Below are 27,127 nucleotides of genomic sequence, written 5' to 3'. Positions count from 1 at the left end.
ACAGATTTGGGTTAAAAATAATCTCTCACCAGGCATGGTGGTGCAGCTCTGTAGGCCGAGGCAGGAGGATTGCTAGCTTGAGGCCAGCTTCAGCAATTTAGCAAGTCCCTAAGCAACTTAGGGAGACCCTATCTCAAAAAAAATTTTAGGGCTGGGGATGTGGCTCAGTGGTAAAGCACCCCCGGGTTCAATCCTTGGTAATCCCCACCACCCCAAATCTCTCTGAATTAACAGAACCTGGATCAGCAAGTTTTCCTAGGCTGAAGGGGATAACATTTTTAGGGGGTGAATGAGGTTACTTTGAGCCTGGGACACTGAGGAGGGGGTGGAGGCTAAGGCCCAGAGAGGAGTGTTTCTGAACTTGAAAGGGCTCAGCTCCCCAGGACCAGCCTTCGGCCTTGATATGGCCTGATTCAGCTAAATAAATCTGCAGAGGGGGGACAAGACCTAGGAGACTTGTCGGCTCATTGCCCCTGAGGTAACCATTAATCCCTCCCCGAGGGGAATCCAGATACTGGTCCCTTGAGGAGCAGATCCTGGGCAGAATGGAGGAATATATAGAAGCAGGCTCTGAACAAGGAATAGGGGACAAGAGGGTCCTAATCGACAATCCTGCTGACATCTTGGTCATTGCCGCTTATTTCTTGCTGGTCATTGGTGTTGGCTTGTGGGTGAGAAGTTGAAGGGGTATTGGGTTTCTGGGGCCTGGGGGAAAAGGTCTTATTGGATACCCTGAATAGGTGTGGGGGAAGGATGCCTGGATCTTTGAGGGAGAAACGCAGGGCTGGGAAGGCAATCAAATCTTTTGAAAGTCTCAGTGATGCCTAGCCAACATTAACTCCTTGTCTTTCAATCTTCGGATTGTGCTAGATGAGGGGGGATCAATGGATTTTCATTAAGTTTAGCACTCTGAGGCCTCTGTTCCTTTGTCTACATTACGGCTGACTATCAGCCTACATCCCAGGTCCTCAGAAAAGTCAGGTTAAAGAATCCAGCCACACTCAGGCTTGAGTAGTTGGACACCAGGATTGGGGCCTGGGTCACTCTGGATGCCTGGGAGAAGGTTGGGGGTGGGGGTATGAACAAACAGGGGAGCCGAGTGCTGGTTAATCTTCAGCCTGGAACAAGGCTGAGGAATGTGTTGAGGAGGCTAATGAAGTCCAAAGATGTGCTCTGAACCCAGGTTTCCCCCATTTTTGTCCCCCAGTCTATGTGCAGAACCAACAGGGGCACCATTGGTGGCTACTTCTTGGCAGGACGAAGCATGATTTGGTGGCCGGTGAGAGCGGCTCAGCCATGGGATGGGGAGGAGGGACTCTAGAGAAGCCGCCTGGTTCATCCCCATTTCTGGTCACCAAGGTTGGAGCCTCTCTCTTCGCCAGCAACATCGGCAGTGGCCACTTTGTGGGCCTGGCAGGGACTGGTGCTGCAAGCGGCTTGGCTGTGGCTGGATTTGAGTGGAACGTGAGTTTTCATTTTCCACAATAACCCCATCCCAGCAGGAACCCCTAGAAGGGTCCTTGGGGAAGCTCCTGGTAGGGGGGCATATGAGACTGGGGTGGGATATCCAGTCACGGATATCTGACTTTCTATATATGAGCAGGTACCAGCCTCTACCCTCTCTAGGTGTTGATGCACTGCTCTCTGAAGTGGCCCAAGCAGCTCAGAGGCAGAGAGGCACATGTTCTGAAGCTGGGCTCTGTGAGGATCTCTGGTTCAAATTAAAGCCCTTTGTTGAAGTTGATGAAGAGACAAAGCTCTGGGACTAGGGCTGACCTTAGAGGATTGGGGGAAATCAAGGCTTTGAACTCAGGGCTTCCTCCCTCTGAGCTGAGGCTGGACAGACAAAAAGTTTGAGTGGGTGAAGAAGAGAGGAGAGACAGCCATGCCTGACAGATGCTGAGGTCAGTCTGCAGGTTCTGTGCTTGGGTTCATATGCTTGAGAAGGCATGGAGGAACATAAGGATCCTCCTGGGAGGGACTGATGGGGCATGGGGTGGAGGGGGGTGGTGGTGGTAGCCTGAGAGGGACTAAAGGGCTCTAGTTAAGGATCCAGTAAGGTGTCAAGATTCCTTTCCTTAATGCCTAGGGTCGAAGGTCATCTTTTGCAGTTGTCCTCTGGGCCCCAGGTGCAGACCTTCCTGGGACCTTCTTGTTCTGGAAGAGAAGGTCTCTCAGGTCCTTTAGGGGCGAGGCGAGACTCAGGATGCTAGACATGGAGTCACCCTTAACTGTCACGCTGCACCCACAGGCGCTGTTCGTGGTGCTGCTGCTCGGCTGGGTCTTCGCTCCTGTGTACCTGACCGCAGGTGTCATTACGATGCCGCAGTATCTGCGCAAGCGCTTCGGTGGCCATCGTATCCGCCTCTACCTGTCTGTGCTGTCACTATTTCTGTACATCTTCACCAAGATTTCGGTGCGCATGCGCAGCGGGCAGTACTAGCTCCTAGAAGGGCGGGGCCACCTAGTGGAGGTCTTTACAGATCACAGGAGGGTGCGGGACCTAGGAGAGATCGTTTTAAGAATCATGATAGGGGCGGGGTCTGAAAGGAATAGGTTTCAGGGGCTGTGACCACATTGGGTAGGACCTGAGAAGGCCGGGGCTTTGAAAAAAGAGGGAACCTTTAAGGTTTGGCCACATAAAATTGTGGCCTGGGCAGGAGGTGAACTTGGTCATTGCCCTTGCCCCTGGGTCCTGACCTGTATGCTTGCTCTTCTTCCCCAAGGTGGACATGTTCTCCGGTGCAGTATTCATTCAGCAAGCTCTGGGCTGGAACATCTATGCTTCTGTCATTGCCCTCTTGGGTATCACCATGATATACACTGTGACAGGTAGTTACAGCAAGGCCTTAGGTGGAGTGGGCATGGGGTTGGGAGTTGGCTTTAAAATGTGCTGGGGACTGTGATTGGGGTTTAGGAAAGCCATTAGAGGAAAGTGGGACAAAGAGGTTTGGAATGTGATATGGTCCAGTCAGAAGGAACTAACTCTTTGGAAAACAAGCTCATATTCTGTCCCTTCTGTCCCTTGGATTTGGCCTGGAGGTTTGGGTGCCTAGTTGGTGCTGGGCTTAAGAGTGGGGACTGAGGATAAGTGAAAATTTTGCAGCTCTTGCTCTTCTTGAATAGACATAGTGGCTTGGCTATTCTCTAATACCTCTAGCAAAACTCAGTGCTGTTCTGAGGATCCCAGGGTGGAGACCAAGGTCAGAAACAGAATAAAGTAGGTGGTGTCTGGTGCTAAGGCAGGCTTGTCAGGCAGTCTCTGGGGATGGGATGAAACAGAATTAGACCTTAGAGAACCACCCCCTTTTACTACCTAAACAAGAAAACATCCAAGAGGGATCTATAGCTGGGATACTGCATGTGGGTGCTTTTCTAAGAAGTGCATCAGTGGGCCCTAAAACTCAGCCACCCTCTGCTTGGTCCAAGCCCTGCTTCTCTGTACTCTAGTGCATGAGCCTGGAGAATGGGCCATCATTTTGAGATATATTCTTCAGAGAGGGGTTCCTTGTCAAATTCTCAAAAAGACATCGTATATGCTAGGGATCAGGAGCTGGGCAGTCTCCACTAATTCAGGCCTGTTGCAGGAGGACTGGCAGCACTAATGTACACGGATACTGTGCAGACCTTCGTCATTCTGGGGGGTGCCATCGTTCTCTCAGGTTACGGTATGGGGCTCAGCCAATGGGGGAGGGGCATGAAGATCTCAACCCAGAATCAGGGACAGGATATTGCAAGTCACTAGTATGTGGGTCCTAAGGACGGTATTCGTATTGGTGTTAGTCCCCTGATGGCCTTGTCTGCACAGCTTTCCACGAGGTGGGTGGCTATTCAGGGCTCTTCGACAAATACCTGGGAGCAATGACTTCGTTGACGGTGTCCAAGGATCCGGCTGTGGGCAACATCTCCAGCTCCTGCTATCAGCCACGGCCCGACTCTTACCACCTGCTCCGGGACCCTGTGACAGGGGACTTGCCTTGGCCTGCACTGCTCGTTGGGCTTACCATCGTCTCAGGCTGGTACTGGTGCAGTGACCAGGTGTGAGGTCAGGGCATGGACCAAAGTGGATTTGGGGTAGAATCCTAAATGCCTGAGCAGAGCTGAGATGGGTGGTGCCTGACCCCATGCCCTCACACCTCACCTCTGCCCCTGGAATTATGTAGAAGGCATGGTTTGATGGGGGTGAGAGCCATGCCCTGGTGGAGCTAAGACAGAACCAGGTGGCAGGATCTGAAGATGGAAACCTACAAGGGGCATCTCAGAACCAGAAGCAGGGTGCAAATTAGAGCTGGGAGGGGGTGGCAAGGCCTGAGGGGTGGGGTGTGGGGACAGTACATGGTAGTTGAATGCACCTCTCATAGGTCATAGTGCAGCGCTGTTTGGCTGGAAAGAACCTGACCCACATCAAGGCGGGCTGCATCTTATGCGGCTACCTGAAGCTTTTGCCCATGTTTCTCATGGTCATGCCAGGCATGATCAGTCGCATTCTTTACCCAGGTAATATCTGCATTCTTGTCCTGCCCAACAGTCTGTGCCCCATCCAGCTCCCTTCTTATGCAAGGATTCAAGTGCCTATGTCCTATTTCTTGCTACTTTTTTAAATTCTGGGAATCCAGTATCCCAGTCCCACCTTCCACCAGGGACCCCATCTCTCGCCTCTGCTGGTATTCCCAGTATCTACTAGGGAGGCAGATTCTCTGTCCTAGCCTGTTGTGACTTCTTTTTGCAGATGAAGTAGCCTGTGTGGTACCGGAGGTGTGTAAACGCATATGTGGGACTGAGGTGGGCTGCTCCAACATCGCCTACCCACGGCTTGTTGTGAAACTCATGCCCAATGGTGAGGACAGGTACCTGGGATGCTGCCTGCCCACATGTGCAGGGAGGCCAGGAGACTGCCAATGTAAAGGGTCACTCCTTGCCAAGCCTGCACCCACCTTGCGACACCCTGGAAGCCCCATCCTCACAGCTCCTGTTGATGCACAGGTCTTCGTGGACTTATGTTGGCTGTCATGCTGGCCGCACTCATGTCCTCGCTGGCGTCAATCTTTAACAGCAGCAGCACACTTTTCACCATGGACATCTATACACGCTTGCGGCCTCGAGCAGGCGAAGGGGAGTTGCTGATAGTTGGACGGTGCGGCCTAGGTTCCCTCTACCCTCCCCCAACTCCTGCCCCACAAATGAGCCTGGGGTGGGGGCATAAAGCACCTGCAAGGTTATGGGAGACAGGAGGGAACTGGGTAAAAATCTTTTGATGGCTCCCAACTGCAGGATCTGGGTAGTGTTCATTGTGGCAGTGTCAGTGGCCTGGCTACCAGTAGTGCAGGCAGCACAGGGCGGGCAGCTCTTCGATTATATCCAGTCAGTCTCCAGCTACTTGGCACCACCTGTATCTGCAGTCTTTGTGCTTGCCCTCTTTGTGCCCCGTGTTAATGAGAAGGTAAGCAGTGTACTTGTGAATGTGGGGCAGGGCTTGGGCATCCTGAGCAGGCTAATGATGTTTCTTCCACAGGGTGCCTTCTGGGGACTGATTGGAGGCCTGCTGATGGGCCTGGCACGCCTTATTCCTGAGTTCTCCTTTGGGTCTGGCAGCTGTGTGAGACCCTCAGCATGCCCAGCACTCATTTGCCGGGTGCACTACCTGTACTTTGCCATCATGCTCTTCGTCTGCTCTGGCCTCCTCATTCTCATAGTCTCCCTGTGCACTGAGCCTATTCCTCAAAAGCATGTAAGTGTTGGCCTCTGGACAAGCTGGGTGACCAGACTTGCACTGTCTGAGCCAGAACCATCTTCATCCCCATCTGTTAGTCTGATTCAAGAAATACCCAGTGGGGGAGGACCTGAATTTCTATGCTAAGGATTAGTAGGAGCTGGCTGGGAGACCAGTTTGAAGTTGCATTTATAGAGCAAGCACATTTTTATTTAAATGATATTTATTTGAAGTAATGGGGGGAGGGTGAGCTGAACATTTTCGAGGGTTGGCAATTAAAGTTTCCCAAAGCCAATTCTGGGTATGGCCTTTGGAACTCAAATGCAGAATACAACTAGTAGCTGAGAGGGACAGAGTATCATCTTGTAAGAGTTTGGTCTTATGCTGAACCAAGGCAGGTACTCCAGAGCAGGGCTGATTGAGGCAGGCAAGACAAAAGGGCTGGGCCTGCAAGGACGGGAAAGTTTCCTCAGCAGCAGGAAAACTGTGAGCAAATGCCCATAGGAAAGGAACACTGTGAACAGAACTATAAGACCAGTCTATAGTACTACAGTTCTGGGTGGGTACAGGAGACTTGGCGTGTAGAAGCAGGGGGTGAGCAAGGTCAATGGTTTTAAGTACCTCGCTGAGCAGCTTAGGGTTTGAGTGAGCTAAGCCTGGGTTAGATATGTAGACTGGACAAGGGTATGTGAGGGAGGGCAGTGACAAGGCTGGTATGCCACTGTAGGCAAGAGGCCTTAGGGACAGAAGTGGGAGAATGAAACTCCCACTTGGTCTCTGTTCCCACCCCTTCCCAGCTTCATCGCCTGGTTTTCAGTCTCCGGCACAGCAAGGAGGAACGAGAGGACCTGGATGCTGATGAGCTAGAAGGTCCAACCTCTCCGCCTGTACAGAATGGGTGTCCAGAGCATGCAGTGGAGATGGAGGGTAAGTCATTGCCTAGGGAGGTGGGCCCTGGGAACTTGGGGGGCGAATTTCCTTCAAACTAACCGTAGTACCTCAATTTCTCTTAGAACCTCAGTCCGTGGCACCAGGTTTATTCCGCCAGTGCCTGCTCTGGTTCTGTGGAATGAGTAGGGGTCGTGCAGGTGGTCCTCCACCCCCTACCCAGGAGGAAGTGGCTGCAGCAGCCAGGCAACTGGAGGATATCAGTGAGGACCCAAGTTGGGCTCGTGTAGTCAACCTCAATGCCCTTCTTATGATGACTGTGGCCACATTCTTCTGGGGTTTTTATGCATAACATCAAATGTGTTGGATACCATGAGCCATAACTAGGGTAGGGCTCATCCTCACAATAACTGGGGATGGAGAACCTATAGTAGTTCCCAGGGAAGGGAGGAGAAGGGGCAAAAGTAGAATGGGAAGGTCTTCGTTCTTCCTGCCTTATCTCTGCCTGGGGTCCAGTCCATCTGATTGGCAGTCACTTCCTATGAGGCCTTGGCCAACCTGCCATATCAATTCACCTAAAGCAAAAATAAAGTTGCCTTTCCTATGTCCTGTTGTGGTCTAAGTGTCCTTGCTCCATGCTCCTGTCCTGGGCCCTGGGCCTTCATCTGGACTGCTCACAAGACCTTCTTTTCTGGAGACAGGAACCACGTGGCCCTCCACTCATCCACCTCTAGCTGGTGCTTCTCAGTCTTCCAGCCAGCTGTCTGTAATCCTGGGGAAAGGTCACAGGATGATGCTACGAATGGTGGGAGGAGAATCTGGGCTGACCCTTGGAAGGTGGGTAAGGAGAGGCACAGCCAGATGCAGACTCTATGCACTACTTGGGCTCCTCTGCTGGGGGAGGTTGAAATGAGGCTGAAACCTTATCTGGTTGCAGCAGAATTCAGAGACAGCACATGGAAAAGGGGCAGGATGGAGTAAGTACTGGATAAAAGGACATCATAAGTAAAGGTGAGCCCTCTTCTCTCCCCCCCCCCTTTCCTAAATTCCAACTGGGATTACACAGACATTCAATATCAACACAGCCTCAGAGACATCCTAACTTCCTTATCTTATCTTATCGATAGGGAAACTGATTCCCATACTTAAGGTTACAGAGAGAAGTCAGGTCTTTTATGTCCCAGGTAAAAAGCATGGGGTAAGGATAGGCAAGCACCACAGGAGAGGGCTTTAGGGTCTAAGAAGCCACAGGGTCAATGTTACCTTTCAAGAACTTTGGGAACAGCTTGTTCAACACTTGATGTGTCTTTCTGATGATGACCCAGCTATCTTTCTCAGCACCTGGGGTGGGATGCAGAACCAGCTCTCATACCTTACCAGGACAGATGTTCCACCCCTCTGAGTCATCAGTAGTCTAGACCATGAGGTGCTTACCTGCCCGCACTCGGTTTCTTAGCTCTTCCAGTTCTTCAGGAAGTGGTCCATCTTCTTGAAGGGCTCCAAGTACCAGCCCGTGTGTGGCAGCCCTTAGGATTGTCTCAGGGCCTGCCATCTGGCTCAGAACTACCTGTACTTGGTCTGGAGAGACCCAGGGGAAAGATGGGTATTAGGGAAGGGCCACTGACCCAAAAGTCCTTAACCCTACACCACTTATGCTTCACCTGTGTTCCTCCAGAGGCCTTAACCAAATATGGAAGGCTCTCTTCCCACCCTTTCCCAATCTGACTACATCTCCTGTTGCTTCCCAGTGGTCAAACTGAAATGCTCAATTCACAATGCAATTTCACAGCAGCCCACTGAAGTGGGTTTATTTTGCTAGTGAGGATTAACACCTTTTAACACACATATCAACATATCAGCAATCTCGAGGACTTGTTTCTCCAAGAGGTGACTCAGGATGGGAGAGAAGAATGATTCCCCAGAGATAGCCAAAGATCATAAACTTATTTGAGTGTGTTTATGTCATCACCTTATTTGACTTTCAGAAAAATGCTAAAGGTAATAAGGCAACTACTATGGCTCCATTTTACAGAGTGATAAAATTAATTTCATAGGGGCGTGTAGTTATAAATTGAATGCATCAAAGTTTTAGTTTAGGGTGCCCTCAAAGACACAGGCTGTCTCTAAACTGTCCACAGAGGAGTAATGAAGGTGGGTTTAAGGATAGGAGAATGTGGCACACTCACTTCGTGACTGGTTCCAGCAAAGGAGGTAGGGTTCTTGATGCCCCTCAACCAGCTGCTGCAGCTCAAAGACACTGGTGGAGAGAGGAATGCAGTGGGGGGAGGGGAAAGTGAAGGGAGGAGTCCTCATCTGGTCAAACTGTTAAGGGTGGGTCCTTCACATAACTGTCCATACTTTGTCTTTCACTCACTTCCCATCTATTCCTTAGCCATAACCGATACACCTCAGATCCATCCTTCCTTTCTTCTTATATGAAATCACCCATTTTCCCACCAGCTTTCCTTCATTCAATAAACCGTATTTCTTTTATACACTATATTATATACCCTGCTGCTCTTAAGATCTCATGCTGACCCTCAAGTCTGTTCAGTGAAAATGAAAAACATAGAATAGCAAAGTGGAACCTGGTGAGGAGAGGCAATTCCATGTCTGAGAATTGTAGGAAGAAGCAGCATTGAGTGGGATATCTGGGTGACTCACCTGGAGATCAGGCGGTGCAATGGAACCCCCAGGGAAAGAGACAGAGATGGCCAGAAACCTGCGGGAAGCTGGAGTTACTATTCCCAGGCATGGGGAGAGGCTGGGAAACACTGGTTTTGAGACCAAAGGGTTGGGTCACCTGTCCACAATGGCTCCATCTGATTGGCTGAAGTGGGGTCAAGTACCTCTCCCCTCTGAAGGAAGTGCTTCAGGACCAGCTGAAGCCGGCTTTCATTCAAAGTCTCTATGACAAGGGCACGGACTGCCCGGTAGTTGGCATAGATGTGGAGAGTAGTGAGGAGGAAGAAACATCCAAGGCTGAGGCTGGGGCAACAGAGTGAAAAGGCCAATGGGGGTAGAGACCCAGTTGGGCATCTGCTCCCCAGTCTTGCTCCTGGCTTACCTAGGGCAATCTGACACCAGAGGAAGCATCAAGAGGCTGACCAGGAGCCCTGCTAGGTTCACCAGCGTCTCCTGGAAAATGGCAGAGGTGTCAGGAATTGGAAGGCTCCCATCCAGGCCAGACTTCCAGTTTTAAGTAACTTTCACTGCATGCCTTCCTACTCTGATGGGGGTACTGAGTAAATTGCTAACATTTTTGGTGAGAGAATCTGGACAGCTACTACTCTGCCCATGTACATTCAATACCCTTAGAACTGCCCTGGAACATGTCTTCTTTGTTTGCAAGTCATCCATACTTAGGCACTCCCTGCTGTGTGAAGAACTACTTTTAAATAGTCATTTTAAAAGGCAAATGACTCTCAAATCTCTTGGTATGCAATAACTGACAAATCTGCAAAAGGGTCAGGAAACCACACTGCAGGAAAGGAACAAAAGGGCCCAAACCTCTTCCCTTGTGAACTCATGTTATCAGAATATGCTGATGGCCAGATGGAGGATATCATATGTGAAAAGATCCCAGACTGCCTGACTCCAAATCATCATGAGGGAGGAGGAGGAGTCTGGATTGGTGTTCCTGACTAGCTGGGGTTCCAGGGAGAATTGATCCTGGCACAAAGGTGTGCAGAAGCTGGAGGGCTCTTTTTATCTAGCCTTCCTGGTATGGTGTGGGCTGTGGAATGAAGGGTGTGCATGGGGGATCAGGGCCCTTAGAGTACAGGAACAGAGGAAGCTCCTCTTTTGTAGGCAAAATAGTCATTTCTAGTAGCTACATGGAGTGGCAACAAAACAACATCATCAGAAATCAGGGTCTGCTGTGGACCTACAACCTAGTGCATGTTGCCCGTGTGTATTACTGCCTCACTGAGGAAGCCCTGGAACCTTGGAAAAAAATTGCTTGGGATGAGGCAGGGCTGGGAGCCAGTGAGAGACCAGGTCAAGAAGCTGGGTGATCCTAAAGAGAAGGGCCCAGTATTTATTTTTTTCCACTTTTAACAACCTTGTAGAATTAGAACTGGAAGAGACCCTACAGAAGAACTAGTTCAACCATTTCTTGAGAGAAAGGACTTGCCTAGGGGCACTTACATGGATTGGACCTCTATATTCTTTACTTCCTCATCTGTACAATGGTCCTAATGAATATTTACTACAAAATAACACTAAGGATTTAAGGAGTTTTTAGAAAAGAATACTTGGCATGTGATTAGTGCTTTAAACATGTTAGTTTGTGTTAGTATTATTGAACAAAACAATATGGGAGAAGGCAGGAAAGTAGGACTGGAGGGAAAAGAAGTTGCTTCAGTGTCAAAGAAAACCACCTCACATCTCTGGAGCCTCCCTGGGCCTTATTTTTGTCATCTGTTAAGACAGGGATAATAATAGTATCTACCTTAGAGGGTGTTTGAGAGTTAAATGATACAGTGCACATGAGCACTGAGCTCAGGAGTTTGGGGAAAATCTAATACCTACAGGATTCAGTTTTAAGAATGTCCCTATCCCCCTTTTCCAGGCTTCATTGGTCAGGGCCTGCTAAACTGCTAAGTGGAGGTCTCTGGTTTGTGATCCTAACAGCCCCATGTTGAGTACATTTTGACTTGCCAAGTGTCTTTGTATGCTGGACCTCCTGTGATCAGAACATCCAGCTCCTGAGGTGGGATATGGCCTAGAAAGCAAGGGTAAGGGCTCACTCTTAGTCATAAAGGCAATGGGCAAGGGCTGAGATCAGTTTGGCTTTGTTGACACCAGAGTGGTGTCCTCAGACATGTGTGTGTGTGTGTGTGTGTGTGTGTGTTTGTGTGTGTATCCTGACAGTCACAGTAGGCAACACTTCCTTGGTGTCTTCCATCTGTTTCCTTCCCAGGGGCACTCAGGTACTTCTCTCCATACTCCCAACTTGTGCTCTGGTCTGACTTCTCCCCTGCCCTCCCCAGTCCCTCCAATCCTGGTTGCTTACCTGGCTGCTATCCTTGGCTGATACATCGGCCATGTTGTTTCTCCGAGCCTGGTGCACAGTCAGTGCAGCTCGAGTGGCCCCACCAGCCACACTCACAATGCACTGGGTGGGGAAAGGAAAGAATGAAGGTCACCCTTTCTGTGGGTAAACCAAGTAAATGACTCATACCAGTTTGAGAAAACAAGTCCTGAAGTGACTCCCCAGCAAAGCACTGAAGGCTGCCCTGGTATCCAGTTCTCACCCTGCACTCTTCCTAGGTACACCTTTCCTTTACTGTTCTAGGAGAAAACTAAAGTCCTGCCTGCCAATATCTCCGTGTGAACCTGGCCCCAGGAACCTCAATTTCCTTCTTCAAGAGAAGCTTAAAGATCATTCTTGGCTCAGATATTCAACTCCTACTTTGGCTACATCCTCCATCTTGCTAAGCAACCAAGATAAGTCTGGTTTCCAACTTTATGCCTGCCTGTAACATCTCAACTCTTTCTGTCCCAGTTAAGCCCTCTTTAGTCTTTCAGGATAATTCAAAACCTATACCGGAGGCCCTGACCTCTCATCACCTTCATTCACTTTATGTTTATATTCACTATATATTTAGCCCCTTTTAGATGCCAAACACACAGCAAATGTTCAATAGATTTTTTAATATATATATTTTTAGTTGTAGGTGGACACAATACCTTTATTTTATGTGGTGCTGAGGATAGAACCCAGTGCCTCACGTGTGCTAGGTGAGCACTCTACCACTGAGCCACAACCCCAGCCCTCAATAGATATTTTACTCAAAGAATGGAAAATGGCCAGGAAGCTTGACTCCAAATGTTGATAGAAGACTAGTACTTACCCTCAGCTTAGAGCTCCCTCACTAGTGGTTCTGAACCTGCCTTGGACTGATGACTGAGTAGGGCTATCTGGCTAGAGACAGATCAGAAAACTTGGCTGGGTCTGAGTAGAAATATCTTAACTTTCTATTCTTTTAGAAATACCTTGAGCACAAGCCCAGATGAGCCCACACAGAGCACTACTAAGGCAGATGGATCTTGGGCAAAGGGGTGCCCTAGAGGTGGATACCTTGGCCAGGTTGCTGGTGCTGACGGTCATGGTGAAACAGATTGGGTAAATGGGAGCCATAATCTCGAGGAACATGGCTAAATCGTTGAGAACGTCAGCAAAAAGCCTGGTGGAAGGATCAGAGGTTAGAAGTCAGAGACAAGAGACCTTCATAGTAGAAGATGACTCCTCCTCTCTGTCCCAGTCCCTTCCTCACCTCCACTGCTTTGCATTACAGTCCAGTTTGCCCCTGCAGGGAAGAAAATGTTGTTGCAATTTAGAATGAAGGAGAAAAAGAAGAAAAAACATCCTGTGGGCACTTTGGGGAGTCCTAGGCCATGACAGATCTAAAGAGTTCAAGGAAAACACATATCTCTAGCCACATTTGTCACTGCTGCCTAAAATGTGACCATTAAGTGGGAGAACCTTCAGGCAACTGTTTTCCCCTTACTAATCCATGACTTACCAAGGGAAAAATCTGTTTTGTGGCTGACCCCTAACCTTTGCCATCCTTTGAGTGAGGCTGTTCCTGGGTTCTTCACCTCTTTCCTTCCTTCTTCATTGAGGATATCCAGAAAAAAGTCCATATATTTTAAACTGGTAAACACTAAATTCAGTATAATTCTGCATGTTACTGATATCTGATACAAATTCTCTTGGATCACATCCACAGTGGGTGCAGATGGGAGAAAGGCCAAGAAAAGAGCTGGGGTCTAACATACATAGAGGATATTTCTGTTATATGACACCACAGATGGCTACCTCTTCTGTCCTTGTGTCCCTGGCCTGTGCATAAACACTTGGATACCGTTTCTCTAAAATCCCAGTGGCAGGAAATGCTGCAGCCCTCAGGCCAGTTCAGAATTTACAGCATTAGTCCCAAGCCTTAATTTGAAATCTCCTGGAGGAAAAGAGAGAGCATTCTTGGGTAGGGTATACAGCACATACAGGGTGGAACTTCTGAATATATGGGCCTGATTGGGGGTTCTGCCCAATAAACCAGTTGATACCATGGAAAGAGTACAAATTTGGGTTCAAATCCTATTTCACTAATACAGATCATATGGCTTAGGTAACAAGCCTCTTCTAGGCATGATTCACATCTTTAAAATGTACACATTCAATTATAAAGTTGTTATAAGGATTCAAGAAATATATACAGTGCTTATGGGACACAGTTGAGTCCTTATTATGTGCCATGCAATGTGCTTAGCACATTCAGACTATTGCATTGATCTTTGCAATCATCATTGAAGGTGACATTATTACTATCATGACTACCACAACTGGGGAGTATTGCTTTAGGTCTGCTGCCTAGGAAGAGAAACTCACCCCTTCCACCAGGCAAAGATGATACGGCCCAGCATGCCAGTTGAATCTGGGGGAGAAAGGCATTGGTAAGGAACAAGGAAGAGATTTAGGAGCTGCAGAGCCTGGCAGACTCTAGCATGGAACTGGCTAATTCACCCTGGGTCACACTGTCCTTAGGAGGTGCATGTAGTATGATAAGTTCTGAACAGACATAGCTGTCTGATGTGGTCAGAAGTGCCCAAGAGAACTATGTACACATATACACTGAAAGACACAGACAAGAAATATTCTTTGCAACATTGTTAAAAACAGCAAGAAACTGGGATACTGCAAATGCTCACTGAGAAAAGAATGTATAAATTCTGGTGTGTTCACTCAGTGGCATATAAATAATGCACAACGAACCCCAACTCCTCTCATCAACATAGATGAACACTAGTATTAAAATCTTGCATGAAGCCTAGATAGCACAAGATAATTTTTCAGAGAATTTTAAAACTAAAACCACATAGTGCTTAGGAATATATATCTATTTGGTAAAACTCTTTAAAAGATCTGTTTATGGATTGTCGTGATTGTTTTTGTGACACAATGATTGAACTGAGTGGCTATGACTACACACCCTGCAATGGGTAAATTATTTATCACCTGGCTCTTTATAGAAAATATTTTTAATTCAGGTCATATCTTATACTGAGATAGCACCCATTAAGCCCAGCAAGGGGATCACAAGGAAGGAATGTTTGAGAACCAGATAACTGGGAGGTACTCACATGGTGGGCATTGGAAAGGACAGGTAGGATAGGCAGAGAACTCCAATTTGCTTGAGCTTGAGGTGATAGACCCTCAAGAGAAGGATCCAGAGAGAAAGGAAACTAGGTTGTGGGAATGAAGGGTAGAAGCATCCTAAAATATACAAAGGTGGTGACATAGGCCAATGAAAACAGATGTGCAGTAACTTCTCTTCTTGGGCACTGAGGTCTTTTAATGGACATGCTTCACCAACTATGGACTTGAGGGAGACTGTTAAGCACTCTGGTGGACACCTGACATACCTACACCTATCAATTTTCACTCATCCTATAAACTTGGGAGGGATCATTCTCTTTCACAGACAAAGCCACTGAAGTTCAGAGAAGACTCATGAACAAAATTGGGATATCTTTATAAGAAAAATTGAATTTCTAGCTTTTCTGGAAGACTTTGAGGACATGACTTATTTTCTGGAAGACTTTGAGGTCTTACTTCCCTTACTATCACAATCAGCTGGGGTTGAGCAGTGGCTACCTCATTCAGAGGATGCATGTATATAACCCATTCCCATCCAGTCTATTCTACTTCATTTCTGTCCCCTTTCTGACCCTGGAAGTAATACCCATCAAGATGGCTTTATAGGCTTCCTCTTTTCTGCCACTCACCTTATCCTCTTCCCTCAAGTACATTACATTCTAAATAAAATTCTCATTGTTCCATTTAAATTCTTATACTGGATCAACTTAGTGACTTAAAAAATGGCAAAACCACTTTTATTGGTTGAGAGGGAGGGGAGCCCACTGGGCCAGACTCCATTTATCTTTCCTTTGACTATACAGTCAACAAATTGTGTATTATCTTCCTCAGCCACTTAACACAAAGGGAGCCTACTCTACCTTTCTTTGAGGCAGTTTGCAGGGCACCCATCAGCACCTGCAGGTTGGCATAAGGATGCATTAATAATAATACCTCCCTTAATATGTGAAAGTCAATATTGTCCACCAGAAAAGGAAACTTAATTCCCACCTACTCTTCCTTATCTCACAATTAGCAGAGCTGTAAAATCTAGAAACGTCTGAGTCTAGTAGGAATCAGCTGTCTGCAAACTATATTTGACTCTACTCTAAAATACTAACTGGCACAGTATGATAGTGAAGAGTGGAACACAGGCATCAGTCAGCCTGGATCCAAATCCTGGCCCTAAGTGAACTTAGACAAGTTACTTAACTTTTATGTGCCTCAGTTTCTCCAACCTGAAAAATGAATAATGGTATCCAAGGCTGCTGCAGGGATTAAGACACATTTACATGTACGTGGGCAAAACACCTGGCTTGCAGTAGGCTGTCAAAGTATTAGCTTCTAGTAGTAGTACTATTACTAATTATAACAATTAACCTCATTGCATGAGGTTTGTAGCTGAAAATGTTCACATCAAAAAATTACAAGAGAGTTTCTTACATGATCCTCTGCATACAAATTTCTTATGTTTGATGGAAACAAACATAAAATCCTTGTAAAATCCTAATTAAGAGGGCTTCTTTTAATATGAAAACAGATTGTAAAATAAGTAGATATTTTTTTCATACCTTCAAATTGTCTTATTTTTTCTTAATAACTTATCTGAGTTGAAGACATACATAGGCAACATACTGAGGGATGAGACTGGGGTGCTAAGAAATGACATATAAAAAAACAACAACAACTACTGACCCAAATTCCAACTGCTTTCCAAAAACTGAGCCAACAGGAGAGTAATGGAAAATATTCAAATTCAGCAGGATATGGTAACATGAAAATAGACTCTGGAGGTAAATCACTTAGGTTCAAGTCCATGCCCTACCACTTGAACCTAAGTATTTAACTCCACTTAAATTGGATGTGAGCAATGAGTTTCTCATCTATAAAATGGGGATAATGGCTATATCTATGTCAGAGCTACTGTGAAAACCAAATCAGCATACAAAGACTGACAGTAAGCACTGTTAGCAGTAACTATCCTTGTTTTCATTAAACAAAGAGACAATCAGGACAATAAGCCAGATTACCATCACCTCTCCACTAGCATGCACTATCAGAGAAAGTTTTCCAGAGGTGACTCTAATCTGGACAGTTTGCTCAGCCTTATTAATAAGATATTAGCAGAAGCTTCCTGATTCTCCAAAAGATATAGAAAGGCTCACCAGAGGTGTGGTCAGACAGAAGCTAGGAGAGAATGCACTTCCCCTTAGATTTGATTTAAACATCCATTAGGAATAGAGGTGAGGGACAAAGGACAGTGGCCAATGTGTACTCCTGAAGAATGAGTGGTAGTTTCCCTTTTATTCTATTCTTCACTTTGTAGGTGACACAGTACCAAACTATCTTTTTTTCCCCCTCAGTGATTTTTTTAAAAAATTGTACACACTCAGCAGATGGTCACTATAGTTACCACTTACAGTAGCATCTAGTATCTTAGAGGATACAGGATACCATTTATCCTTTCCAGAACCTTCTTTTACTCAGGACCAACTATATCCTTCTCCCCCCATGAACTAACCAATTTCCATAAAAAAAATCAATCCTAGGCGGTCGGTTTTATTTAAAAAATTACATTTTCATGCAAATCTCTACAGAGACTTGGTGTAAAGGGGAGGGGGCAGTTAATTTGGGGATTTGGGATCCAAATGATTTAGGGACTCTGCAGTTTGTATGGGCAACTAGTGCTGGGGCCGGGCTGGTGTAAGGGATGAAGGTATAAAACGCTGTTCTAAGCACTGGGGATACTTGGCTTTTGTATGCTACCTGCAGCATACACATGTCAGAGCCCAGAGTTGGAGGTCCAAACTCTGATCAAGTGGGAAAGCAGGGCTAGGTTTTGCAGTGGAGGAAAAGGAGGCCAAAGAAAAGGCATAGCTGAGAGCAACAGGTGAGGCTCCAGGGGTCCTGCTCACCTTTCACAAGCCAGGTGGCCGTGGCAGCTGAAACAGAGGCTTTTGCGTTCCCCACACCTATGCCCAGCAAGACTGCATGCGTGGCCAGGGAGCCGGACAGGCTGGAAGCAAAGGCCTGAGGAAGAAAAGAAGGGGAGTGAGAAGTGGTCGCAGGAGCAAGGCGGTCTACGTTCTATTATCGATTCTTCTTGGTGTATGGCCTAGTACATGTCATAGTTACTCTCTGGGATCCAGTCTCTCGTTTATTTATTTATTGGAATCAGGGATTGAACCCAGGCTTAACCAAATAGCCACATCCTCAGTCCTTTTTTATATTTTATTTAGAGACATGGGCTCGCTAAGTTGCTTAGGCTGGCTTCAACTCGCGATCTACTCTAGCCTCAGCGTCCAGAACTGCTGGGATTACAGGTGTGCGCCAAGGCTCGGCCAGTCTCCCGTTTATAAATGAGCAGGGAGGTGGCCTTCTCCGTTCCCTAACCTCCAGTCATATGCCAACATCTGCCCCGGACGGCTGGGCTGACCTGCACGGAGTCCCATATCTGGTAAGGCAGATAATCGGGGCTGACGCTATCGGGGAAGCCTTGAGGCAGGAAAACGGCCTGCAGACCCGACAGAGGGAGTAAAGCGGGCCCAGGAGACCCCTCTCCGTCCCCTTCACGTCCTCTGGGTTTCACCGCGAAGGCGGGGAACCTCCACCAGCGCCTTTCCTCCGCTTCCCATTGCAGGCTGCCGTCTGGGGCGGCGCGGCAGCCCCGTGCAGCTCCGGAGCCAAACTGTTCCGAGCACAGTGGGGTTTCAAGACTCGCCACGTCAGCCATCTCTACCCGCTTGGTTGGAATCTTGCTAGAAGACAGGCCAGGCGACACTTCCGGCTCGGCTACGGCGGCTGCGGAGAGGCAACATTCTTTCGCTAATTGGCGGCGGGCTTCTGCAACCCTACTTGAATACTGCAGGATTGATCCGGATTTTTTTTTTTTTTTTTTGGAGGGGGGGTGGTGTCGGAGGCGAGGTAGCAAATTGTATTTGGACACAGAAGCAATGGGAGCTTTTGGCCTTGAAAGACATTTTAATTCTTTGTGACCTGAACTTTCACTTATGGGGAAAAGGAAAGAAGTTATCTCTAGGGAAATGGTTTTAATCGTTAGTCTTTGTGGGGCTGCACAATTTTAGCTGTGTGGCTTTGGGTTAATCAGTGTCTCTCTCTCTCTCTCTCTGCATCTTGAAGGATGTACAGGCTTCAGATTCAAATCCCTTCCAATTGATCTCCTTTGCTATGAGGGTAAGGACAATATTCTCTCTCTCTCTCTCTCTCTCTCTCTCTCTCTCTCTCTCTCTCTCTTTGTTGTCAGTTCTACCTAACTCACAGTAGATGCTAAAAGATACTTATGAATGAATGAATGCATGAAGAGAAGAAATTTCACAAGATGATCCCTGAGGCCCTATTGAGCCACTCAGTTGCCCTACTCTCTTCTGGTGTCCCTATGTAACTCAGGGAAAACCTAAATAAGCCCTTTAGCTTTACTAGCTTTTAGTTGTCCTTAAAAATAAAAAAAATTTTGGACGTCACAGTAGCTGAGCAATATATAATTAATCTCCCACTAACTTTGCTGTAGATAACACTTTTAGACCTGTTGGTTATGATGATAACAGTTTTGCCTAGGTTATTCTCCAGGGACTTGAAGGCTGCTTTTGCTGAAGGCATTGACTCTTCACTTAGGCCTGCAGATATCCGACTGGCAACTAAAATAGGATGAAAAGGCTTGGCTTCTCTGCCTTCATACTGAATATCTCCTTGCTACCTTAACTTTTAGATTAGAATGTTTCTGCTCAACTCTGCATGTTGACATATTAATCATTTAAGAAATGTTTCATCTGAGCTGGGGATGTGGCTCAAGTGGTAACGCGCTCACCTGGCATGCGTGCGGCCCGGGTTCGATCCTCAGCACCACATACAGGCAAAGATGCTGTGTCCGCCAAATACTGAAAAATAAATATTAAAAAAGTTCTCTCTCTCTCTCCCTCTTTCTCATTCTCCCTCACTCTTTCTTAAAAAAAAAAAAAAGAAATGTTTTATCTGGAACAATAATACAAGATTGATTTTATCTAAATTTACCTAATCTTTCTCTTTGTCTTTGAGACTTAAGACACCAAGGTAAGAGTAACTAAGATAATGTTGGGTTCCAGGCCACTGGAGCAGCACCTAGAAGTCTTTAGTCATCAGTTTTTCTTGAACAATGCTCCCCTTGCCTTGCTTTTCTTCCCTAGAAAGCCTCTTTGCATACTTGAGTTCCGTAAGATGGTCTTGGTTAGAGATAGCCTCCCATTCTCTTGGGTTTGCTGGATTTCCAAATAAATCTCTTTCATTGTCCCAATAATTTGTCTTCAAGTCATTAGTCTTTTAGAGGGACTTTTCAAGTGAGTAGATGAACTTGCTTCAGTAACACCTAGACTTGACTAGAAATTCTCTGCCCTTCAGACATCCCTAAGACTAGGAGAATATTATTTCTGAAAGCCTCCTAAGGAGTTGAAGGGATGAAAAATATCAAGAGATTGCAACAATAGTGTCAGATAACAAGATAAACAGGACGTTTTTGTGTGTTCATTGGGGAGAAGGTCCATGAAATTGGGAGGAGAGTCCAAAGACAGAATATTTCTTTCCCTTCCAACTCATATTATATGCTCCCTTTTTTATCTTCTAATGCAGTGTCTTCTCCAAGAAGTAGAAATTTGCCAGGAGCATTCTCTTTGTTTTAAGTCAGAAAATAAAATATCCTGGTTCCTTAACCTGACATTCTTGGACTCCCCTCAATCCAGTTTGGTCCCAGTTAAAAATTCTCTCCCTAAAACTTCTGGTTCTCCCAAACTACCCCCTTCTCATGGAAACCTTTCTACCACATCTCACCTTATCTGACACCTACATAGAGTCTCTCTGAGGCTGAGATAAACCCAAGTACTTAATTTTTTTTTAAATTGAGTTTCCTGGTGAAAAATTGAAAGGTTATAAATACTTCATTAATTTTTAAATATTAATTTCTGTGAGTGTACCTAACTCTGAGAGCAACTTCTATGAATGAATTCCATCCAAAGGCCTTACCTTTGGATGGAATTCATTCATAGAAGGTTCTTTTCCACTATGGTTGTACCTGTGAGATCTTAGACAAGTTACTCATTTTCTGCTCTTTAGTTTCTTCATTTCTACATGGGAACAATATTAGTGCTTACAACATATGGTTAAGATGAGGATTAAGTGAGTCACATGTGTAAAGCTCTTGCACTGTATATGGCACAAAGGACATACTATTTAAGCATTAGCCATTGTTTAAGTGTTTCAATGTGAGGCCCTTAGCTTCATGTGAGGCAGGCCAAGTGACATTCATAATTAGTTTCATTGTATAATTTATTGTCTAATCGAGGACTTTTGAGAGTGTCATCAAAGAATTACTATTAGTAATTATGTTTATATAACAGGTCTAAAGTGGAGCTGTCCTGGGTTAACTGATATGGTCGCAATATTTATAGGATTTCTTCAGCTTTACTGACTATCAATGTCACATTGAACTATCCCTGCTCAGAGACCATGGCAGTCCTTATTCATTGTAATACCTGTTTGGCCCTTAAAATGCTGCCTTGAGCCACTTTGTATCTCATTTTATTAGTTATCTCTGTCATGTCCCAGGTGGACTTTAAGTCTTTGAGGACAAGGACTTATCATACACCTCCCCTGACCCAAGGGTGCAGATTAGTGACTTGAAAAAGAAATAATTCCACTTCCTTTACCTTTTGGTAGCCTGCCCCTAACTCCTGGCACCAAGTAGTATATTATGCCCTGGGAAGAATAGTCCAAACTCCTCATATTATTGGTTTTACTCTCATTGATCTCCCCAATTCTACTCCTGCCTATATATATATATATTCCAAAGACCTCATAACTTATAATTCCCTTGCTTAAAATCTTTCAGTGGCTTTTCATTATTTTTATGGAAGGAGATGGCTTTTCATTATTTTTATGGAAGGAGATTTCGGTATTGAAGCTCTTCAATGACTTTTCTTCACATTTGAAAATAAACCCAAACTTCTTTTGATGGCCCATAAAGCTTTGTAGATTGGGTCCTGCCTTATCTCTCACAGTTTGCCCCTTATAATTCATTCCTTCAAGTCCCCAACTAGAGGTAAGCTCCAAGAAGACAGGAACTTTATCTTTGGTGTCAATATATTTTGTTGCCTCATATCAGTGCCTGGCACAAGGTAGATGCCAAATATCTACTTGTGGAATGAATGAATGAATTTTTTCCCAATAATTCTTATAAAATAGACATATTATTATTTTATTCTTCCTTCACAGAATAAAATCTGACACATATATTTAAAGTGAATTCATCAACATCACAGAGCTGAAAAGTGGCAAAACCATTCATTTATTCATTCAACAAATATTTAGTGAACAGCTATTAATCTGCTAGGAAATGAAGCAGGATTCAAACCTGAAATGAACAATTTTTAAAATACCCTCCTTTACTTTCTTATATTACATTAATTTTAAGAATTAAAAAAAATTTTAAAGATTTTTTTAGATGTTGATGGACCTTTGTTTTATTAATTTATTTATATGTGCTGCTGAGGATTGAACCCAGTGCCTCACACATGCTAATCAAGTGCTCTACCACTGAGCCACAAACCCAGCCCCTAAAAAAACAGATAATTTTTTTGCTATAAAATAATTCAAATAATACTAAGAGGTAAGGTCAAATTCTCCCTTGCAAGAATTCCTCCTTCCATTTTCCCAGCCAATAACAGTCCCTCTCTAGAAGTTAACAGTCTATCATTATACACATAAATAATTTTGAAATTAATTCCTACTCCAGTATCCTGCCCTGGTTTAATTTATTCAAACTATAGTTCATTTAACATTGTCTTAAAGATATTTTATATTAGCACATATGTATCTACACTTTTTTATTTTATTTTTTATTTTGGGGGGGACAGGGGAATTGACCTCAAGGACACTTAATCACTAAGCCACACCCCCAGCCCTTTTTATTTTGGGACAGGGTCTCTCTAAATTGCTTAGGGCCTTAATAATTTGCTGAGTCTGGTCTCGAACTTGCAATCCTCCTGCCTCATCCTTCCAAGTCACTGGGATCACAGGCATGTGCCTTTGTCTGGCTTTCATTTATTTTATTAGCTCCACATCATGCCATAGTTTCTTTCAAGAGTCTCTCTATTGATAAAATTTTATATTATTTCTACCTTTTCATCTGTACAAACTTGGATGGCAAATTCCTTGTACAAGCATATCTATGTGTTATAAAAGTAGAGTCCAAGGTAGAATCCAAAGCAGAATCATTGGATTGAAACACATATGTATTTTAATTCAAAGAATTGTAAAATTATCCTTTAAAAAGTTTTACCAATTTATACTCCTTCTAAAAGTATATGAAGTTGCTTGTCATAATCAAGATGTTTGTGTGTGTGTGTGTAAAAAGGGCAATCAGCCACTTCTGCATTTTAATTCTCACACTTTATTCTGACTCCATGTAACCAAATTTGCTTTCTTCCATTACAGATTAATATTGCCTATTCTAGAACTGCATACAAATAGAATTATAGTGTGCTATATGTAGTTTTATAGCTGTCATCCTTGGACAGCATGTTTATGAGATTCATTCATATTATCATATTATCAAACATTAGTCTAATTCTTTTAAAAAATTGCTGAGGAGTATTCCATTGCATGAATATACTGCAATTTGTATAGCCATTCTTTGGTTTGTGATGTCCAATTTAGGTCAATGATGAATAAAGGTGCTATGAACACCTGCATTTGCATTTAAGAATTTTGTAGACATATATATTCATTTATCATGGATAAAATACCTATGAGGGTATTGCTGGGTCATGTGGTAAGTGTCATGTGTATCATGGATAAAATACCTATGAGGGTATTGCTGGGTCATGTGGTAAGTGAACTTTTTAAAGGAAATTGCCAAATGGGAATGGTGGTAACTATAAAAGAGTAACACAAAGGAGTTTTTTTTTTTTTTTGGAGGGAGTGATGGAAATGCTCTGTATCTTATTATGGTAGTAATTATGTGAATTAATATGTGTGTTGAAATTAATGAACTAAACCAGAAGGCACGTGGTTTTGCTGTATGCTGTTTTTCAAAGTGATAGTACCATTTTACACTCCCAACAGTAATGTATGATAATTCTAAATTGTTCCACAACCTCACCAACACTTAGCCAGTCTTTTTAATTTTAGTCATTGAAAGGGGCATGAAGTGATAACACATTTTCCTGATGAGTAATGATACTGAACATCTTTTTCATTTGATTATTATCTTTTTGTATATTTTCTTTATGACATGTGTTCTAATATTTTGACTATTTGAAAGATTGGGTTATTTGTTTTATTATTGAACTGTCAGAATTTGTTATTGTTTCTATATATATGTGTTTTGTTAAGTTGTAGTGTAACTATTCCTCCTAGTGGTAAACATATTTTCTGCTCTAGATAAATGAAAACATATTCACACAAAAACTTGTACACAAATGTTTATAGAATTTCTATTCATATTTGCCAAAACTGCAAACAATTGAGATGTCCTTCAGTGACTGAATAAATAAATTGTGGTGCATCCATACAACGTACACTCAGCAATGAAAAAGAACTTATAGATACTTGTAACAATTTGGATGAACCTCAAAGTCATTATGCTAGGAGAAAGAAGTGGGTCTCAAAGGTTATTCATTTTTTATGATTGATTCCATTGACATGACATCTTTAAAAAGACTGAACTGTAGTGATGGAGGATAGTGATGGAGGATGTTTAGTTATTGCCAGGTTCAGGAGTGGAATGGAGGTGACTACAAAGTGAAGGAGTATCACAAAGAAGTTTCTTTGGGTGATGGAAATGTTCTATATCCTTATCGTGGTGACAGTGATGTGAATCTATATAAGTCTTAAAATTAATAAACTGCACACCAAAAAGAAGTCAATATTGTTAAATGTTTATCAAGAAAACACTGTAATCAAAAAGCAAATTAACAAGTCACTATGAATATATAAGTGTCTATGAATGTTGTTTTTTAAGAAATATTTATGCATTTATTTATTTATTAGTTTGTATGTGGTGCTGAGGATTGAACCCAGTGCCTCACACATGCTAGGCAAGCACTCTACCACTAAGCTACAACAGCAGCCCCTGAATGTTGGTGTTTGAGTGGCAAAAACTACAACAGGAAATACATACATCCTTAATGCTGGTTACTTCTGTGTGGACAGAAAAATGATCAAAATTTCCAGTGTACACATTTGTATTTCTTTGATTATTTTGATTAGTATGTAGTGATTTTGAAATTTGAAAATAATCTGTTAGAATGGAAAACATTAGGAAAAAAATTAAAAATAAGAAAAAGTATTTCTATTTCTGCTTTATTGAATACTTGATGATATGTCTGAGAACAAGATAAATACATCTCCATTTTTTTGTGGAACATATCCTGATCCACATCTCATCAGCAAAATATGTCTAAAAGGATCCTCAAAATAAAGATAAATAGTACATGTTTGAAATAGTGCCTGGCACAAATGAATAAATGTAATGTAGCTGTTATTAGTATGTCATCTATAGATAGCGAGAAGGATTGCCCTCACACTGTGTTGATGATGTAAAGGTGCTTGTCACGTAACAAGGGCTCAGTTAATGTTAGTTTCTTGAGTACTTGGATGGGATATTGGATATTGGGTTGAGGGGCGGAGGGCAAACATATGTTCCTGGTTTAGTTTTTGCAATTTTTGGGTCTCTTCGTTTATCTATTTTTCTTGGGCTGTCTATCTCTCTAACTTCAGGGAAGCCTCACCCTCCTTCTCCACCCTAGGCTGACCTATCACCCTCCCTCAGAACCTAGATATGTGGCGGTTTTCTTCTGAAGTGAACACTTGACTTCGTGCCTGCATCTAACTCAGCACAAAGGACATAGGGACTCTGTTAGACTTGAAGGTGAGTCCAACTTGGGAAAAATGTGACTTCAGAGCAGAGCAAGATTTGAAAAGTTTTGGAAAGAAGGTGTACCTGCAAAGCACCAGGGACCTTTAAAGGCAGTGAGAGAACTGAGGGAAATAACCAAGGGTGAGGGAAAGGGATATTTAAATTCTACCTCTTTCTCTATACAGGCAGATGGCCCATCTTCAGTCTAATAAGGATCTCATTTCTTCGGGAATGAAGGAATTTAATGTTCTGCTGAATCAGCAGGTAAGCCCAGGCACTGTTTCAAAGGACAGGCCTGAAGTACGTGTGTTGGGGTGAGGACAGAGAAGGGAGAATAATTTGAAACTTGAGGGTGATGGTGGTTAATGGAATGAACTAGAGAGAGGGAATATAAATCAGAGAAAAGAGACGTGAGAGTTTGTGAGACTGTTCTGGTATTCCTGAATCACATTGCTGACCACATTCTTCCTTGCTAACTCTCTCTCTCTCTACTTTCCCCAGGTCTTTAATGATCCTCTTATTTCTGAAGAAGACATGGTGACTGTGGTGGATGACTGGGTGAACTTCTATGTCAACTATTACAAGCAACATATGAAAGGGGAGCAGCAAGAGCAAGTCGGGGCTCTGCAGGAACTCCAGCAACAGTTGGACATTCTGGCAAAATCTTTTCTGGTTAAATATAAGGACTTCCTGAAATCCCATGACCACCCAAACCATAAGCTTCCTTCCTTCTAGCCCAGAGATCCAGGCCTTCATCTCCAAGAAGCCCTTAAATTCTGGCTTTGTAGATCATGTACTCAGGACGTGCTTCTTCATGATACCCCAATAAATACCAGTACTGGTTTTACTGGACTTCCTGGCTCTTTTTCCATTGTCTGGCCCTGGCTTATGAGGGCAGTTGGTTTCTTTTTCTTCAATCCTTCTTAGATATGATCTTGGAGACTTAATTTAGTAATAGAGGTTAGCAGGTTTAAGTAACCACTGGGCAGTACTAAAATAGGCTGAACTAAGGGCCAGGAAGGTAGGGACTAAAGAGAAAGTGCTGGGATGAAGTGGGTGGTAGAAAAAGGGAGATAAAAGCCTTCCAGAAATTATGGTCCAGTGATATGTTACTCTAGCAGAAAGCTGTTGCAAGTCTCCTTGGTTCAACCAGAGCCAGGTTTACTGCCACGATTATTCAATCACCTGCCCTTAGCTCCTACTTGAACAATATTCTAGGATTTTCTGATTCCAAGGCTACTACAGAATACCTTTGGGGGTACTCCCCGGAGTATCGCAGGAATTCAGAGTTAGAAAGGATATTGGGAACCATTCAATACGTCTGGTATATTTCAGATGGCCAAATCTTTACCCTTTGGCTCCACCATCCTTCAGACCCAGATCCCAGGACTGGGAAAAATCAGAAGCCAGCCTTTCCCACTTCTTAAGCCGTCTCTGTCACTTTCCTCCTTTCTCTCAGACCTCCTGACTCCTATTAGAGCTC

At 44.3% G+C, this 27,127-nt stretch overlaps 3 protein-coding genes across 7 annotated transcripts; 2 read left to right on the top strand and 1 right to left on the bottom strand.

The window, feature by feature from the left end:
* Positions 1-501: 501 nt before the first annotated feature.
* On the top strand, positions 502-7,204 carry Slc5a2 (solute carrier family 5 member 2). 3 transcript variants are annotated; one of them, XM_078024005.1, is made up of 14 exons: positions 502-626; positions 1,208-1,279; positions 1,360-1,464; positions 2,252-2,416; positions 2,727-2,832; positions 3,588-3,668; positions 3,809-4,038; positions 4,362-4,497; positions 4,730-4,837; positions 4,984-5,134; positions 5,272-5,440; positions 5,513-5,728; positions 6,508-6,637; positions 6,724-7,204. In XM_078024005.1, exons 1-14 carry the CDS (start codon positions 546-548, stop codon positions 6,948-6,950), a joined length of 1,977 nt encoding a protein of 658 aa, XP_077880131.1. In that variant the 5' UTR covers positions 502-545; the 3' UTR covers positions 6,951-7,204. The 3 variants fall into 3 exon arrangements, with proteins under 3 accessions (XP_077880131.1, XP_077880130.1, XP_077880129.1); XM_078024004.1 differs by having other exon boundaries at positions 511-671; positions 3,588-3,662; XM_078024003.1 differs by having other exon boundaries at positions 511-671.
* Rusf1 (RUS family member 1) lies at positions 5,916-18,474 on the bottom strand. The gene is made up of 13 exons (XM_005328562.5): positions 18,178-18,474; positions 17,657-17,771; positions 13,995-14,040; positions 12,880-12,912; positions 12,684-12,789; positions 11,616-11,717; positions 9,666-9,736; positions 9,402-9,586; positions 9,263-9,320; positions 8,785-8,855; positions 8,033-8,176; positions 7,862-7,939; positions 5,916-7,370 (listed from the first exon to the last, which is right to left on the bottom strand). Exons 1-13 carry the CDS (start codon positions 18,472-18,474, stop codon positions 7,273-7,275), a joined length of 1,404 nt encoding a protein of 467 aa, XP_005328619.1. The 3' UTR covers positions 5,916-7,272.
* A 47-nt stretch (positions 18,475-18,521) lies between these two features.
* On the top strand, positions 18,522-26,496 carry Ahsp (alpha hemoglobin stabilizing protein). 3 transcript variants are annotated; one of them, XM_005328560.5, is made up of 4 exons: positions 18,522-18,935; positions 25,558-25,656; positions 25,830-25,908; positions 26,146-26,496. In XM_005328560.5, the coding sequence occupies exons 3-4, from the start codon at positions 25,834-25,836 to the stop codon at positions 26,377-26,379; spliced, it is 309 nt and encodes a 102-aa protein (XP_005328617.1). In that variant the 5' UTR covers positions 18,522-18,935; positions 25,558-25,656; positions 25,830-25,833; the 3' UTR covers positions 26,380-26,496. The 3 variants fall into 3 exon arrangements, with proteins under 3 accessions (XP_005328617.1, XP_021584296.1, XP_021584295.1); XM_021728621.3 differs by having other exon boundaries at positions 25,535-25,656; XM_021728620.3 differs by having other exon boundaries at positions 25,506-25,656.
* Positions 26,497-27,127: the final 631 nt, after the last annotated feature.

Source organism: Ictidomys tridecemlineatus, chromosome 10, assembly GCF_052094955.1.
Source record: "Ictidomys tridecemlineatus isolate mIctTri1 chromosome 10, mIctTri1.hap1, whole genome shotgun sequence".
Classification (NCBI taxonomy): domain Eukaryota; kingdom Metazoa; phylum Chordata; class Mammalia; order Rodentia; family Sciuridae; genus Ictidomys; species Ictidomys tridecemlineatus.
This window is presented reverse-complemented; position numbering and strand designations above follow the sequence as displayed.